The 14052-nt window shown below is 39.5% G+C and overlaps 1 protein-coding gene across 1 annotated transcript; it reads right to left on the bottom strand.

The window, feature by feature from the left end:
• Positions 1 to 4110: 4110 nt before the first annotated feature.
• On the bottom strand, positions 4111 to 10817 carry LOC116249029 (cysteine-rich receptor-like protein kinase 15). The gene is made up of 7 exons (XM_031622125.2): positions 9391 to 10817; positions 8121 to 8246; positions 7857 to 8023; positions 7316 to 7523; positions 6023 to 6260; positions 4667 to 4817; positions 4111 to 4592 (listed from the first exon to the last, which is right to left on the bottom strand). The coding sequence occupies exons 1-7, from the start codon at positions 10232 to 10234 to the stop codon at positions 4281 to 4283; spliced, it is 2046 nt and encodes a 681-aa protein (XP_031477985.1). The 5' UTR covers positions 10235 to 10817; the 3' UTR covers positions 4111 to 4280.
• Between the last annotated feature and the right edge of the window lie 3235 nt (positions 10818 to 14052).

Genomic DNA, 14052 nt, shown 5'->3' with positions numbered 1-14052 from the left:
ACATGCGTGTGCTGAAGTTTTGTAATAGAAGTGCAGCATGATCTATGCGGAGTTGAGGGTTAAAAGGAAAGAAGAAAATTAAAGAAGGCAATACTTAAGCCTTGCGAGTTACATGTGTGCAGACAAAATAATAGATCAATATTAGCACGACTTGTCCGGTTTGCAAAGATAAATAGTCTTGTACTTGAGGTGATTGAGGGGGTGATCTAATAGTGGAACTAACATAATATATAAATGATCATCGATCTTTAACAAGCCATGAACAGTTCGTAGAGAGAGAGAGAGATTACAAGAGATTGCCGGTGAAGCGGCTATCGGCAGCGGCGTTACAGCAGCACCAGCGTCTGGGGACCCTTGCCAAGAGTAGCAAATCGGCCGCAGATGCCTCCTGTGTGTGAGAACATTGTAAGATAAAAGATAGAGAAGGTCTGACTGGGTCGGGTGAGCGCTGTTGGCGTCGAGGGCGGGAGAGAGAGTGACGAAAAAGAAGAACAAATGAATGTATGACTCAGTAGGGAAACGTTTTTGACTCGATGAGGGATTTAAATAAATAAATAAAAATCTGACAGCGTTGTTGACGTCGACGAGTAAATAAACAAATAAAAGTTTGACAGCGTTGTTGACGTCGACTTGGGGCATGTCAATGGAACAAAAAGTGTGGGCGATGGAACTTGAAGGTACAGTTGAGGACGTGAGTCTTGCCAAAAACACGCCGTCTTGGAGAGTCCACTGACTCCATTAATTCTATGGCTTGCGGTGGCAAAACCAGAAAATACAAGAATAAACAAATGAATAAATTAATACAAGTGACGTTGTAGAACCCAAACCATTTTTTTACATCAAAATATGATCCAAACGCCTTGTTAAAAGTCAATGGCGAATCCAAATGCCTTGTTAAAAGTCAATTGCTGTAGGTCAAATCGAATTTGAATCGGATATATTTTTAATTGTATCTTGCTTTTCACATATTCAAACATTTGGATTTAAATTTAAATACAAATAAGAAAAAGTCATATCTGAATCAAAAATCTAATTTTAGAATTTAGGTTTGATTTCAATCTGATTTTTACATTCATATCTAAATCTGCATTTGGATTTTGAACTAAATTGGGCATTATTTTCATAATGCAAACCATCGAATATAGAAAATTTATCTAAATCTAGATTTGATCTGAATTCAATCATACACTTACTTATATCTAAAAACCTGATCACAAACTCATGTGTATACAAATCTAAATCTGACCAAATGAAATACAAATCCAATCTGATTTCTTCATCAGATATTTATATTTTTTTCATATTTGATATTTTCATAGAATCGTTCGATCGAATACCTTGTTGCTGTTAGCAGGTCTGCGACGAACGACGGCCATTCGAACATTGCTTCCCCACGAGGGTGGTTGTTCATGGCAGTGGTCAGTTGGTTAGTGACTTTATTCAAAGAGAGTGGTGTACACTAGGCTTGGGCTTAGGCCGGGCTGCCGGGCCGGCCTGGCCCGGTTGGGCTCGGGCCTGGGCTGGGCTCAGGCCCGATAACCCTCTCAGGCCGGGCCCGAGCCCGATAGGGCGGCCCGACTCCCGCCCTTGGGCGCTCGCTCCCCTCTGTCTCCATCTCCTTCTTCCTCTCCCTCTTTGCCTCTCTGCTCTCTCTCCCTCTGCTCCCTCTCCCTTCCCAATCTCGTCTCCCTCTCTGCTCCATCTCCCTCTCCCTCTCCACCTCCGTCCCTGGTCACTCCCCTCCCTCTCCGCTCCCCCTCTCCCTCTCTGCCTTCGTCCCCCGCTCGCTCCCCTCCCTCTCCGCTCCCCCTCTCCCTTCCAGTCTCCCTATCCCTCTCCCTCTCTGGTTCCCTCTTCCCCTCACTCCTCCTCTCCCTCTCCGGCTCTCCCTTCCCGTTTCGTCTCCCTCTTCGCGGCGGGCTAGGCTGAGCCTGAATTTTGGTGGACAGGCCCGATACCCGGCCCGACAATATTATCGGGCTAGGCCCGGGCTCGGGCTTAGTGGGCCGGGCTCTGCCAGATGCCCACCCCTAGTACACACAAAAAGAAGGCGAGAGTTTGAAAATTTAAGAAAAAAATCTTCTTTAATTTTTAAATTTTTTCACTTTTTCTTTATTATTCTGGTTATTAATTTTTTTTTTTTTTTCTTTTTGCATGGAACATTTTAGCATCTTGAGCTTCGACTGACATGCTCAGCAAATGGAAAAGGACGCTAAACATGGGCGCACTTGAGGTCCTATAATATAGGTTGCGCACAAAAATGATAAAATTGTTAATTTAAAAAGCCTTAAGAGACTTGGATTCGAAAATTCATACGGAAGAATGAGTGAACCTTTCGACGACCCCAAACAGAAAATAAATCAAATGGGATTAAAAAAAAATCTATCATGTGCATTGACCTTAGATGTGTGCACATCAAGGCGTGATTTATACGCATCATGGTGTCGCATGCTCGCTTCACAAGGTGGTGCGTATGCATATCTGGTGCTTCAGGCTAGTTCTGACAATGGCCATTCCCGTCAGTTCAGTTAAGCCAGGAGAAGTCTGCCGCCATTTATGAAGCGACTGAAGAAGACTCTTTGTAAATCTAATTGACGAAAAGGAAAAAACAAGTGGGGATGCAGAATGCCACCTCACCAGCTGCTTAGCAGGCCCTACTAATACTAATGGCGTTTGATCAACTAAAGTCCTTACATCATAGTCTAGGATATTTTTTTGGCGGAATGGCATTTGAGTTAGGTCTTAGGTGGGTCTCCTAAGTAATCGTTACATCATTTCGAATTCTTTCGACATAAGCTTTTGAACTTTTGTCGGTGTTGGAGCCAAGGGAGGCCCGCATGGACTTGGCCCCACCTTAAAAAAAAATAAAATTTAAATAAAAATACGTGTAACTTAAAAAAAAAAGTTAATTGTTTTATAGAAAAATTTTGAAACTGATATTTGAGTCCGTGTCAAAATTTATAAACTTTAATTGGCCCTTTTCATGAAAAATTTTTATTCTTGTATATTGACGAGGGCAGAACCCAAGGGACGCTGGCGCACCAGTTCAGGCTGGCCATTGGTAAGGCGGCAGGCCACTGGTTTGAGAGGCTTGAGCGTTACCCCATTATGGTAATAAAGTGGAAGCTTCGGCTCTTACTCGAGTGGTGGAATGTTCCTTTTGTTGGCCTAGTAAAGGCCAATGAAGAACTGGAATTACTTAATCCAACAAAGATAGCAAATTAAGCTCATTTTTGTAGGGTGAACCACACAATTTTTGTATTCTGTATATGTTAAGCTTCTATTTAAGCTTTAAAAAAAATAATGATATTTTTTACCACTACATTTACGTAAATTATCTCACTGTTGCAGATGCCATTTGGATCTATATTTTTTCAGCAGACTTCCAACAATACAGATTCAAACTTGAGTGGATCCATCATGGAGAATCAAATCATTGGTATCCCCCAGTCAAGCGCCGAGTTCTTTTTCCACTTGATGTTTTCGACAAAATTATCATGGACCGTCTATGCCCACAACAACCGAGCAAAACACGTGAGGTTTTCGAGTGAGTTGTGAATTAAACCACATATTATTATTAATCAACAACTACATGCTCCGCCAAAAGAGAGGGCAAAAAATTCCATGTTTATAATAAATTACGTTTTTGGTAATAAGTTCATTTCTTTTTAAAAATTGCTTTTCAATAGATTTTGAACTACTGTGTCAATTCGGATAATAGAACAAAAAACAAACCAAGGAGTACAAGAACGGGTGCGGTTCAGCCCGAAAAAACGGGACATGATATTCGGGTATCGGGCCTGCGTATTGGGCCCTGGCTCAAGCCCAATCTTCTGGTATCAGGCTTGAGCCGGCCCATTCCGACCCGGTTATAATAAAAATAATAATTATGAATTTTCTTTTGAAAATAAATTAATCAAAGGCTCTTATGACATCAAAATTTTAATCGTAAAAAAAAAAAAAAAAATACTTGTATCGACAAAGTTGTTTTTATGAGGAGCACATACCAAAATGGTAATTTCTCCATGTATCACCAAACCATGTAATGGTAAGATGGGTGGTTTTTGGACTTGACCTAAACAGATGAGCCCACAAACAATAACAGACACATAAAAATACCAGACGGCTTCGTTGTAAGCCTTCCCAATCGTGCAGATGTTCTTTACAATTGACGGTGGCAATGACAAATAGGACAATCAAATATCGCAGAAATTGGAGCACATTGGCACGGTCACTTTAGCACGTAAGTAGATTAGTTCAAGCAAATAAATATGGCATGCTCATCTAGAGTTCTTCAACCTCGACAAACTTTGAGAATTTGAGCTGCCACTCTTAGAGTAGTCACTTGCGCTGGTCATTGAACTGCTAGAATTGCTGAAAACCAGAGGGGGTTGTCGCGGAGTTGGAAGTGTTGGCGAATCACTTTCAAGCATGTTTATAATGGCTGACATCGTGGGTCTGCTTGCGGGGTCCTCCTGAACACATAGTAAGCCGATGTGGGAACATTTTAAAATTCGACTTGTTGGCGCTGATTCTCCGAGCACTGGATCTATGAGATCTGACAGTCTCCCTGTGCGCCATAGACTCCAGGCCTACAATTTAATTCAGGTTAGCTATCAATTTTGATAGCTACCATGAGCATTAAAAGGGAGAGAGAGAGACTTACATATCCAATCAGGCTACAACCCATTTGAGAGAGATGAAATCCACTATACGTCTGACCACTGACGATTTCTAAGAGCAGTACCCCAAAGCTATAGACATCAGATTTAGTGGAAAAGTGCCCATCTATGGCATACTCCGGAGCCATGTATCCACTGTCAAAGTAAGCAGAAAAGTTTGATGTTCAGGAAGGTGATTAGCATAGATAAAATTATAAAAAACAAGTGCAGATTAATGCAAAAGAAAATAAGATTACAGGGAGAAAGTAAGGATGTTCTTTTCCAGAGTAATCTCTGTGTGATCTTTAGGTCCTCCTTGAAATTAAATTTTATCACCTAGGGCTTTACAACTAGGCACTTGAAAGCCATCTTTAGCAACAAAAGTTAGGAACATGTGCTGTGATTACTTGGAGCATAGAAGTTGTTTCTTAACTCTTAAGGAAATTATAATCCCATAGTATGGTTGTTAATTCTTTTATTCTTCTGAGTATCCAATTCCATCTTTACATTTTTTGTTGCTTTAACAGTTCATATTTAGTCCAAGTACAGTGGAAGGTTCCTAGATAAGTTATTCAAATGAAAGGCATGGTTCCTAGTTTGTCCACCTTTTCTAGGGAGGTTGGTGTATTCAATTTCAGTACTAGCATGATATTTTTCCTACGATATTTTTCTTGTCAGACAGGAAGGAGTATGTTATCATCATGCAAAGAATCTAAACTTATGATGGCCTCTTTTTCTATAGCTGCAAGACAAGTAGGTGTGGACTGACTCTTTCTTTTTGTGAGATCTTAGCAACAGAGCTCAGATGCCAGAAATGTAGGTGAACTTAATAATCCTGAATTTTTGCAGCTTCAAAGGTCCCCATATTTGAGTTGCATTTTATATTGAAATTCCATGAAATCTTCAGCTTGTCCCTAGTAGATGTGCATCTTGTTACAACCTCATTCTTGAAAAAGACTCTCAAATGGACCAAAATTGTCAATATTTCATATGAACGAGTTTCATGCTAAAAAGTCATGTTAGTTCTCTCACAAATCTACCAAAACAATATCGCCAGTAATCATTGGCTAATTCTTCCTGTCTGAAGCTTGACTAGAAAAATACTCGGTAACCTTCGATATGCTTCAAAACAATCATCAGTTTACTATGCAAAAAAAGAACAGAAAATACATTAATGGAAAACAAGGGATTCTACTAGAGTATCAATAAAACAAGAAAACAAGACTTTGGAGGAAGCTAAGGTTCTAAATAGATGCCACTGACCAGTTAAGCTTGCCTACGTGATACTAGATTGTCCACTGGCATGTTATAGAATTCTAATAAGATTAAAACTGCATAACTGATGCTAATTTTATACATACTGAGTTCCAACAATGATATTGGTGGCTTTTGGGTCATTATCTCCACTAAAGATTCTGGCCATTCCAAAGTCAGAAATCTTTGCCGTCATCTGCTCATCCAATAAAATGTTGCCTGCTTTAAGATCCCGATGAATAATGTTGAGCCGGGAATCTTGATGAAGATAGAGAATTCCCCGTGCACTTCCCATAATTATATTGAATCGCTTCTCCCAGTCCAATGCTTTACGCTTCTCTGGGTCTAAAAAAAACACCTGCAAATTAGTCTCCCTCTCCAAGGGATTATTTAGTTGCCTGACATAGCTCTTATTAGAGCAAAAAATAGTTGATCAAAGCAAACCACCAACACAAACTTTGAAAGTAAAGAAACCACATTTGCAAAAGATTAAAAAAATGAAAAAGAGAAAAAGACCCGATATATATATATATATATATAGTTTGAAAATATGTCTATATTCACAGGCGAGGGAGAAGAAAGATTTCACTGTCAATAAAAGACAATAGATTGCAAAAGTAACGTACAAAACCTTCAAAACAGATGAGGTAAAACCCAAAAGGTAACTTCAACTAAGTGGCCATAAGAGGAGAAAAATATCAACAACAGAAACAATAACTTCCTCCTCAAAATCAAATAGGCCAAGGGCATACCTTACAGTTAAACATGAAAATTCACCACATAAGGAAGCTAGGCCTTGTTTCTTATAAACTCCAGAAGGCTTCAAATTCATTCAAAAAATCATAGCCGCATACATAGAAGATCTGTTTTCTTTCCTCTTTAGTTTTATCAGTAACTCCTTATCTTTGGCCTTATTTTCTTCACGTCTCAAATTTTGGAATTTCTTCAAGTAAAATTATTAATGTCTTAAAATAATGTGGTTAAAGGCATACTTAACAGGTTTTTTATCATAGTGTCTGGGAACCTAAATGATCTTTCTCTTCCGAAGTGCTTACCATATACATTCAGTTCTGGAATAAACAAAACAAGCGACACATTTTAGAGTAGGTGTAGATCTAGATAGCGGTCTTGAATAGTCATTTCCTGTTCAAGTAACATCACTTTAATTACTAAGCAGCTTAATTAACATATATAAAGGACAAGTTTCCATAGGGTAGATAGTCCCGATACCATATCTCCACGTCCCTCTCCCCTTCCCCTACTCTCTCTCTCTCTCTCTCTCTCTCTCTCCCTCTCTCTCTCTCAGCACAAGTACATTCCAAGCACCACTAGGAACAGCAACAGTTTTTTAGCTGAAAAGTTGCAAGTATGAAGAGAATATGAGAAGAGAGGTTCATCACCATAAAAAAATGCATCAAGGCTGCCATTAGGCATGAATTCATAGATAAGCATCTTCTCTCCCCGCTCTACACAGCAACCCAACAAACGAACCAAGTTCTTATGTTGAAGCTTTGCGATCAATATAACTTCATTCATAAATTCCTTCAACCCTTGCCCAGAACGTTCAGAAAGTCTTTTTACTGCAACAATCCGACCACTGAGTTCACCCTGAGAGGAATGAAGAAGCCAATATAAATAAAGTAGTCATAGGTGCACACATGGGAAAGGGAACACAAAAGGCATTGATTGCTGGAAAATTGTTGATTACAGGTAACATTGACAAAAAATTATGCGAAGGGAACAATTGCCAACAATGTTCATGGATGAACTTTGGCATATCACATGAGTACAAGGGGAACAACATGATAACTGCATAAAAAGCTGGTACAGTGGCATGGCAGCATATTTACATTAAAACATATAGAGATAATAAAATTGATCAAGTCTCCATAGGATTCAATTAACTGTAATGTCACAAAGAAAGAGCTTTTATTGAAGTACCTTGTACACAGGGCCAAATCCTCCCCTTCCAAGCTTATTCTCCTCCGAGAAATTGTTGGTTGCTGCCTGCACTGCTTTTAGGCTGTAGTGAGGTAGCTCATGGTTTCTTTCATCCTCATTCAGGTTACCCAGTGAACCCATCTCATTGCTGTATCTTCGTAGCTCCTCTGCCACAAGAGGAAAGGAAAACGAACCTCACATACAAAGTCATGTGAAGCCAATACGAAAGGATTTGCCCTTGGCGAATGGAACTGTGGAACTCACCATTAAGCTCTTTCCTCTTTCGGCAGCGGAAAAGCAACACGGAAAATCCTACTGCTAGCAATAGGAACCCCGCTGTGGAACAAATGACAATCACGGTTCTCCTCTGGTTACCACTTTTACCTCCTACTGAGAAATATGCAAATTCAATTAATCTTACTCAGCCATCCCAGTGTTAAGTGAGGAGGCGAAAAAATGACAGGAAAAGTCAGAGGTAGACAAAAATCTTTTTTCTCGTGGATCCAAATTGTTGAAAAGATTGCTAAAAAACTACAGTTTTCCATCCATGAAAAGCGACAAACTTTTCATACGAGTTTATCTCGCTTACTCCTGTTACTTCATTTTCCATTTTTCTTTATAATTAAATTTATACAAGCAAAGTTATTTTTTTATATCTACAAGTTTCCGCATGACAATTTGGCCTCAAGTGCAGCTTGAACCCATATGGCAGCAGACCTTACATATCGAATGTGCGAAAGAGGATTCCTATATTTCAGAGAGAAAATACAAATTATAGGCGTACTATCTAGCCCAAACCAAACAGGAGGCATAATTGCAGACATCTAAAAAGCACACGCGTGTTTGATAAAAATCATGAAACAGAGACGAACAGAGTTAATTTGATTCCGTGGAAGCTATGGACCGAAGAAAGGGTCAACTCAACTCAGAAGTCAGAACACGTGAATGGATTAAAAGTCAGTTTGGGGGTTTCGTATAATACGGCCTAAAAGAAAAAATGCCCATTCTAGATTCAAGCACTTGCATGGCCAAGTCACAGTCCCAGTCTTAAACATGAGATCCTTATCTCCGGCATTCAGCATCAGATACTGAAAGAGTGCTGCTCACTCGATATATCACATGATGGCAAAGTTCGGGAATATGCTCTATGGAGCATTTGTAGCAAAGAAATCCAAGGTTTTTTATTTTTCTTGGGCAAATCTCATAAAAATATGGCCAACTTAGATAACAAAAATACTAAAAATACTCCGCAATTATAAGGCACGAAATTAACGTTGGTGTCCAATTAATGACATAAAAGTGCGATAAGGATATTAAAAAAAATTATAATCGAAACGGAGTCTAAAGGAATAATCTCAAAATGTCCTCAAGAGACCACTACGTGTCTCTGATCTCAATAAGGGATGCAGAAAAAAAGCCAAAGAAAACGACAAGCTTGTCCCTACTGCAGCAGCTCTCGTGCTGCATCTTGCGACAACAAGTTTCGAACCGTCAAAGCAATTATAGAGTAAGGCAATGGAACAGGCCAGCTGACCTGGTGGGGATTCTACTGCGGTAGGAGGTGCGAACGCTGGTGGCGATGACGGCGCCGCTACAGGTGCCGCTGAGGTTAGAAAGAAAGGCTTGGTGTCATAACCGATGATGCAGCTCCGGGAAAGAAACCGCCATCCTTGGCCTAGTGAGGAATTCTTCGCAATCTCTTCGATAGCATACTGGAAGCACACAGTACATGATGCCGCGGTGAGGTCTCTGGTGCATTGCGCCAAGCCATAGCTGACATAGCCGTCTTGCGGCTCTATCTTGGTAGCAAACCTCTTCGGGTCATTGGCAGCGGCCTTCACCAAAGGGTAAATCAACGCCTGCGCGTCCACCCCCGCAGATACTGTGGCCGTGCTCGAATTGGGGTCTTTCCACATGATCCGGTCAGTCGGATCAAGGCCCCCGAAGAATACCTGATCAGAGAAGCGAAGGAAGCAGGGATCGAACCATATCATGGCGGACCTGTTATTTGGGCATTCGACCTTGACCCTTTCGACGGCGACGGCTGTGCAGTTCCGGCATATATCGGGGGGAACGTCGCCGCGGCAGAGAGCAAGGCCGTAGGCAGTGTAGGGTGTTTCACCGACGGAGTTGTTGTAGTAGCCCCTGGAGGGAACGGAATCGACCAGGGAGCGAAATAGCTGCTCCAAATTTGGCCCGTAGTTGGGGGACAACCCATATGCGCTTGTGGAGCAGAGCTTGGAGATGTAGCGGTTTGCTCGCAGATCATCTTCGACGCTCGCTTGCAGCAATGGAGGACATTGCTGCAGAGCAAGAAAAAGAGGCAAAAGATATGAAAGGCGGGCGGTTGGGCAGCTCGACCGCGGCGTCGTTTCCATTGGTGAGGTTGATCATCCACGGTGAAAGAGAAGGAAGAGATGACGACCGCGGTCGCCGCACCTCGTTTCATCTTTTTGCTACGGCGACGTCAATGGCGGCGTACTTCAGACCACTTTCCAGTCGGCTTCCTTTGACTTGAAAATCTGCCATCGCCTGCCTGCTGCTGATATGAGTCGAGACACGCCGATACAATCTGAAACCGAAACCACTGGCACTGGATTTGAAGGTGGTTCGCCAGACCTCGTACCGCGAAAGAAACCGGAAACTGAATCGACTTCATCAGACACCGAGTCCGCCCTTTGCAGATTATGCATTATTAATCGACGCAGAAGAACAAGCAATAGACAACACCTGGTCGTTGGTACCACCAACGAGTCATATCGAAGTTCAAGTTCAAAACGATGAAGGGAAACACCGGTGAATCTCTATTCAAACTCTTGCCGTTGCTTTTTCATCTGACGTCTTTGTTGTCTAATGAGAGAATATGCAGTTATTTTCCCATAAGCCAAGTCATGCATATAGGTAGTTAATAAAATAACTCATCATGATGAGGTGAACAAGAGGAGTCTTTCATCTTACCGCTTAGAAGAAAGTCTAAAACTTTTACCCAACCTTAGATAAAGTTTTTGTTGAGAAGAAAGTCTGAAACTTTTACCCAACCTTAAATAAAATTTTTGCTGTTGCCACTCAGCTTCAACATATACATCAATAGCCCCATTTTACAGGACAATAACCAGGCGGATAGATTCCATAACTATAAGAGGGAAGAAAAAGAAAAAGTAAAACAAAAGAGGGTGTAGATTTTTCACAAAAAGCGTTGTGTTATCCAAACGTACAAACCATGTTTTAAAAACTGATTGAAAAATCAAATCTCAACAAAACCCGAATTTGGAAAACAATGTTTTTTTAGTATGTCATCTTAAGGGTAACTAAAAATTGATTTTCAGCCAGGCACGAACCTGTAATTCTTTTAGAATTTAAGCATATCGTTCTAAATACGACGTCAAACATAATTAAGCATGATTTACAAAAACAAGAAAAAAGAAACATTATTTGAAGGTCCACCTCGGAGGTGCATGAATTGTATACAATGAAGTTTGTACCTAATCCTCTGGTTTTTCCATTATTAATCTCATTCATTAACAACTCATCCAGTCGGATCCACCTACTTGAAACAACACAAATTTAACTACCGCCTTGTTTTTTCTTCTCATCTTTATTCCACAGATTGATAAAGAGTAAACGGAACTTGTGCTTTGTTTTGAAGGGATTATTTAATGTAGGCTGTTGTCATCCTTGATGCCAACCAACTCTGGTTGGTGTCATCTCATCAACGACGCGAATTTGGTTCCATTTATTATTCAGATCAGGTACACTAAAATGGATCCAAGCACTGTATGTAGCAGCTTTGTGAATAACATTCAGGTTATTAGACAGTCCAAGATTGGATGAAGATCATGCTCCATTAGATGTAAATGTAGGTCATTTGTCAGTAGGAACACTATGCTTTAAACTGATAGACAAATATATAATGCTTCAAATATGGATCGTTTAACAGCAGGAATATTTTTGTGAGTGTTTTATATATAAATCTACTCAAAAGTTTTATAAATCTATGTTAAAGATATATATATATATATATATATATATATATATATAAGATAGAGAAAAAAATAGGGTTACTTACATTTGTCTTCGTAGATCACCCCAATTGTAGCATCCCCTAGACATTATGATACTGTCCACGAAAGGGTCGGTTGTGAAATTCTGCTTTATCTTAAATAAATTACAAATATATTGTTTGAGGGACATGCACTCTTGATATTTAGTCGTCTCTCTGCGAATGTAAGCCTAACTTTAAAAAAAATAAAAAAAACACGAACCAATTTTACGAAAATCTTTAAAAATCCAGATTAAGGTTCAAAAAGTTTTGAATACTCTTTAAGTTTTTGGAAAAAAAAAAGTAAAAAAAAAAAAGGAAGTGGTGGTGAAAATTGCGAAAGTCAATCCTGTGTTTTCAAAATCTTGAGATATTTACGAAAAGAAAAAGGATAAAGCATACAGGTAGTTAAGTCATTTGACGTTGTCCAACCAGAATAGATTTGAGTCAAAGGCGGTATTGACCAGGCATCACACGAGTCATTCTTTTATAATTTAATTTAGGCATTTCTTGTAAATATGCCAAACATAAGCATGCTTTACTAAATAATTTCAAGGTGCAAGTGCATGAATTTTATACGATGGAAACCGCACCTAATTTGATACAAAATTCATTAACAATTCGCAAGTTCAGACCAACTTACTCGAAGCAACATAAACCTAACAACCATATTGCTTTTTCTTCTCATTTTTATTTGACATGTTGATGAAGAATAAATCGAACCACTTCGTTTTGAAGGGGTCCATTGGGGTCTTGCCATTCTTTATTTATTTTAATCAATTTCAAATATTTTAAATTATTTTTCTGGCTTTTCACAAATCCGCCCAACTCTTATTTCTGCTTTCAGAACAGCCTTTAAAAGTGTCACCCAAACAAAATGCTATTACCGTTATTGACAAGATTGAAAAAGATCACGAAGTCTTTTTTTATCTTTTCTAAAAACGAACATACCACTGCACTTTTCACATATTTGGGGAGCACTACACGCATCCACACGCAAGAAAAATGGAGCAATAATACCAAGAAAAGTTGTATTTTCGTTGGATTGATATAAAGTGTTCCAAGGATTGCTGTCAAACGCCTGCCATCATGTTCTTTCTTGTATCCTATTTTGCTACTTGGATTCATGTCTGCACTTTGCTGTGTTGTCTTTCTCCTCGTTCTCCAAATTCGTCGTCATTAAGAGGGAACTGCTTTTCATCAATGTAGCAGTTGAATAATATGAAAGCAGGAGCTGCAATGCAGCACTAATAGTTTCATCAGTGCAGTTATTGGCATGTAAGCACCTAACAGTATTATGATCAATCGCAGAATAATATTACAGAGATGCAGTGCTGCTCTCTCTTACTGTAAAAAGAACCAAAGGAAGCAAAACAATAAGAGAGTTCTTTTTATCTAATAACTGACGTTAACATGCAATGGAATTGAATTTAATTGAGTCTGAATCGTCTTTTTACTTATAATTAGCTGTATAACAGAAATACGTTTCTCCTAAGTTCAGTTTCCTTTCATTTAACGGTTTCCTTTTATGTAACTTGAGTGCGTTTTCGTTGTTCATTCAAAAAGTATCGACTGATAGAGAAAAACAAGGGATATTAATAGAAAACCAACCTACCACCGATTGCAATTTAAGTAGTTACACCTTGCAACCTCATCTTGCCAAGCTGTTCCTTTTACTCCACTCATGGTCTTGATGATTCCTTTAATAGAGCAAAAACAGCTTCGATATCTAATTCTTTTTAAAGTTCACATTTAATGAATCTAAGACAACCATGGACCAAAGCATTGCATTTACTTCTTTTCCCCCTCTTGACATTTCTTTGAAAGCCAATCTGGTCCGCCCTTCATGAGAGTATCTTTGGCAAGAAAATCTTGGTGATCAAAACACAGTAGAATATTTTGACGAATGTTAATCTGTAACAAAAAGAAAGTTGTGGGAATACAAAAAGTAAGTGGTTCTTTTATGAATCTTAAATGGAAACCCAGCATTTTCGAAATTTAACAAGCTCCGATGAATAGCAGGGCATCATTTTCTTAAGATCAGGGGACAACACTTCCCAATGAGTTTCAACAGTATTCGTAGACATGGTCCATATCCCTGTGGACTGAAAGCGGGAAAACATGCATAAGCTAACAAAATTTACAGCCTCTTGTTGA

Source organism: Nymphaea colorata, chromosome 2, assembly GCF_008831285.2.
Source record: "Nymphaea colorata isolate Beijing-Zhang1983 chromosome 2, ASM883128v2, whole genome shotgun sequence".
Lineage (NCBI taxonomy): Eukaryota > Viridiplantae > Streptophyta > Magnoliopsida > Nymphaeales > Nymphaeaceae > Nymphaea > Nymphaea colorata.
The sequence above is the reverse complement of the archived record's forward strand: the minus strand, read 5'-3'. Positions and strand labels throughout refer to the sequence as shown.

Coding starts and splice junctions, on each gene's coding strand:
- LOC116249029 (XM_031622125.2), bottom strand. CDS start 10,234: ATGGAAACGACGCCGCGGTCGAGCTGCCCAACCGCCCGCCTTTCATAT. Junction 8,024..8,120: donor AAAGAGGAAAGAGCTTAATG/GTGAGTTCCACA, acceptor CTCTTGTGGCAG/AGGAGCTACGAAGATACAGC. Junction 7,524..7,856: donor GATTTGGCCCTGTGTACAAG/GTACTTCAATAA, acceptor CATTCCTCTCAG/GGTGAACTCAGTGGTCGGAT.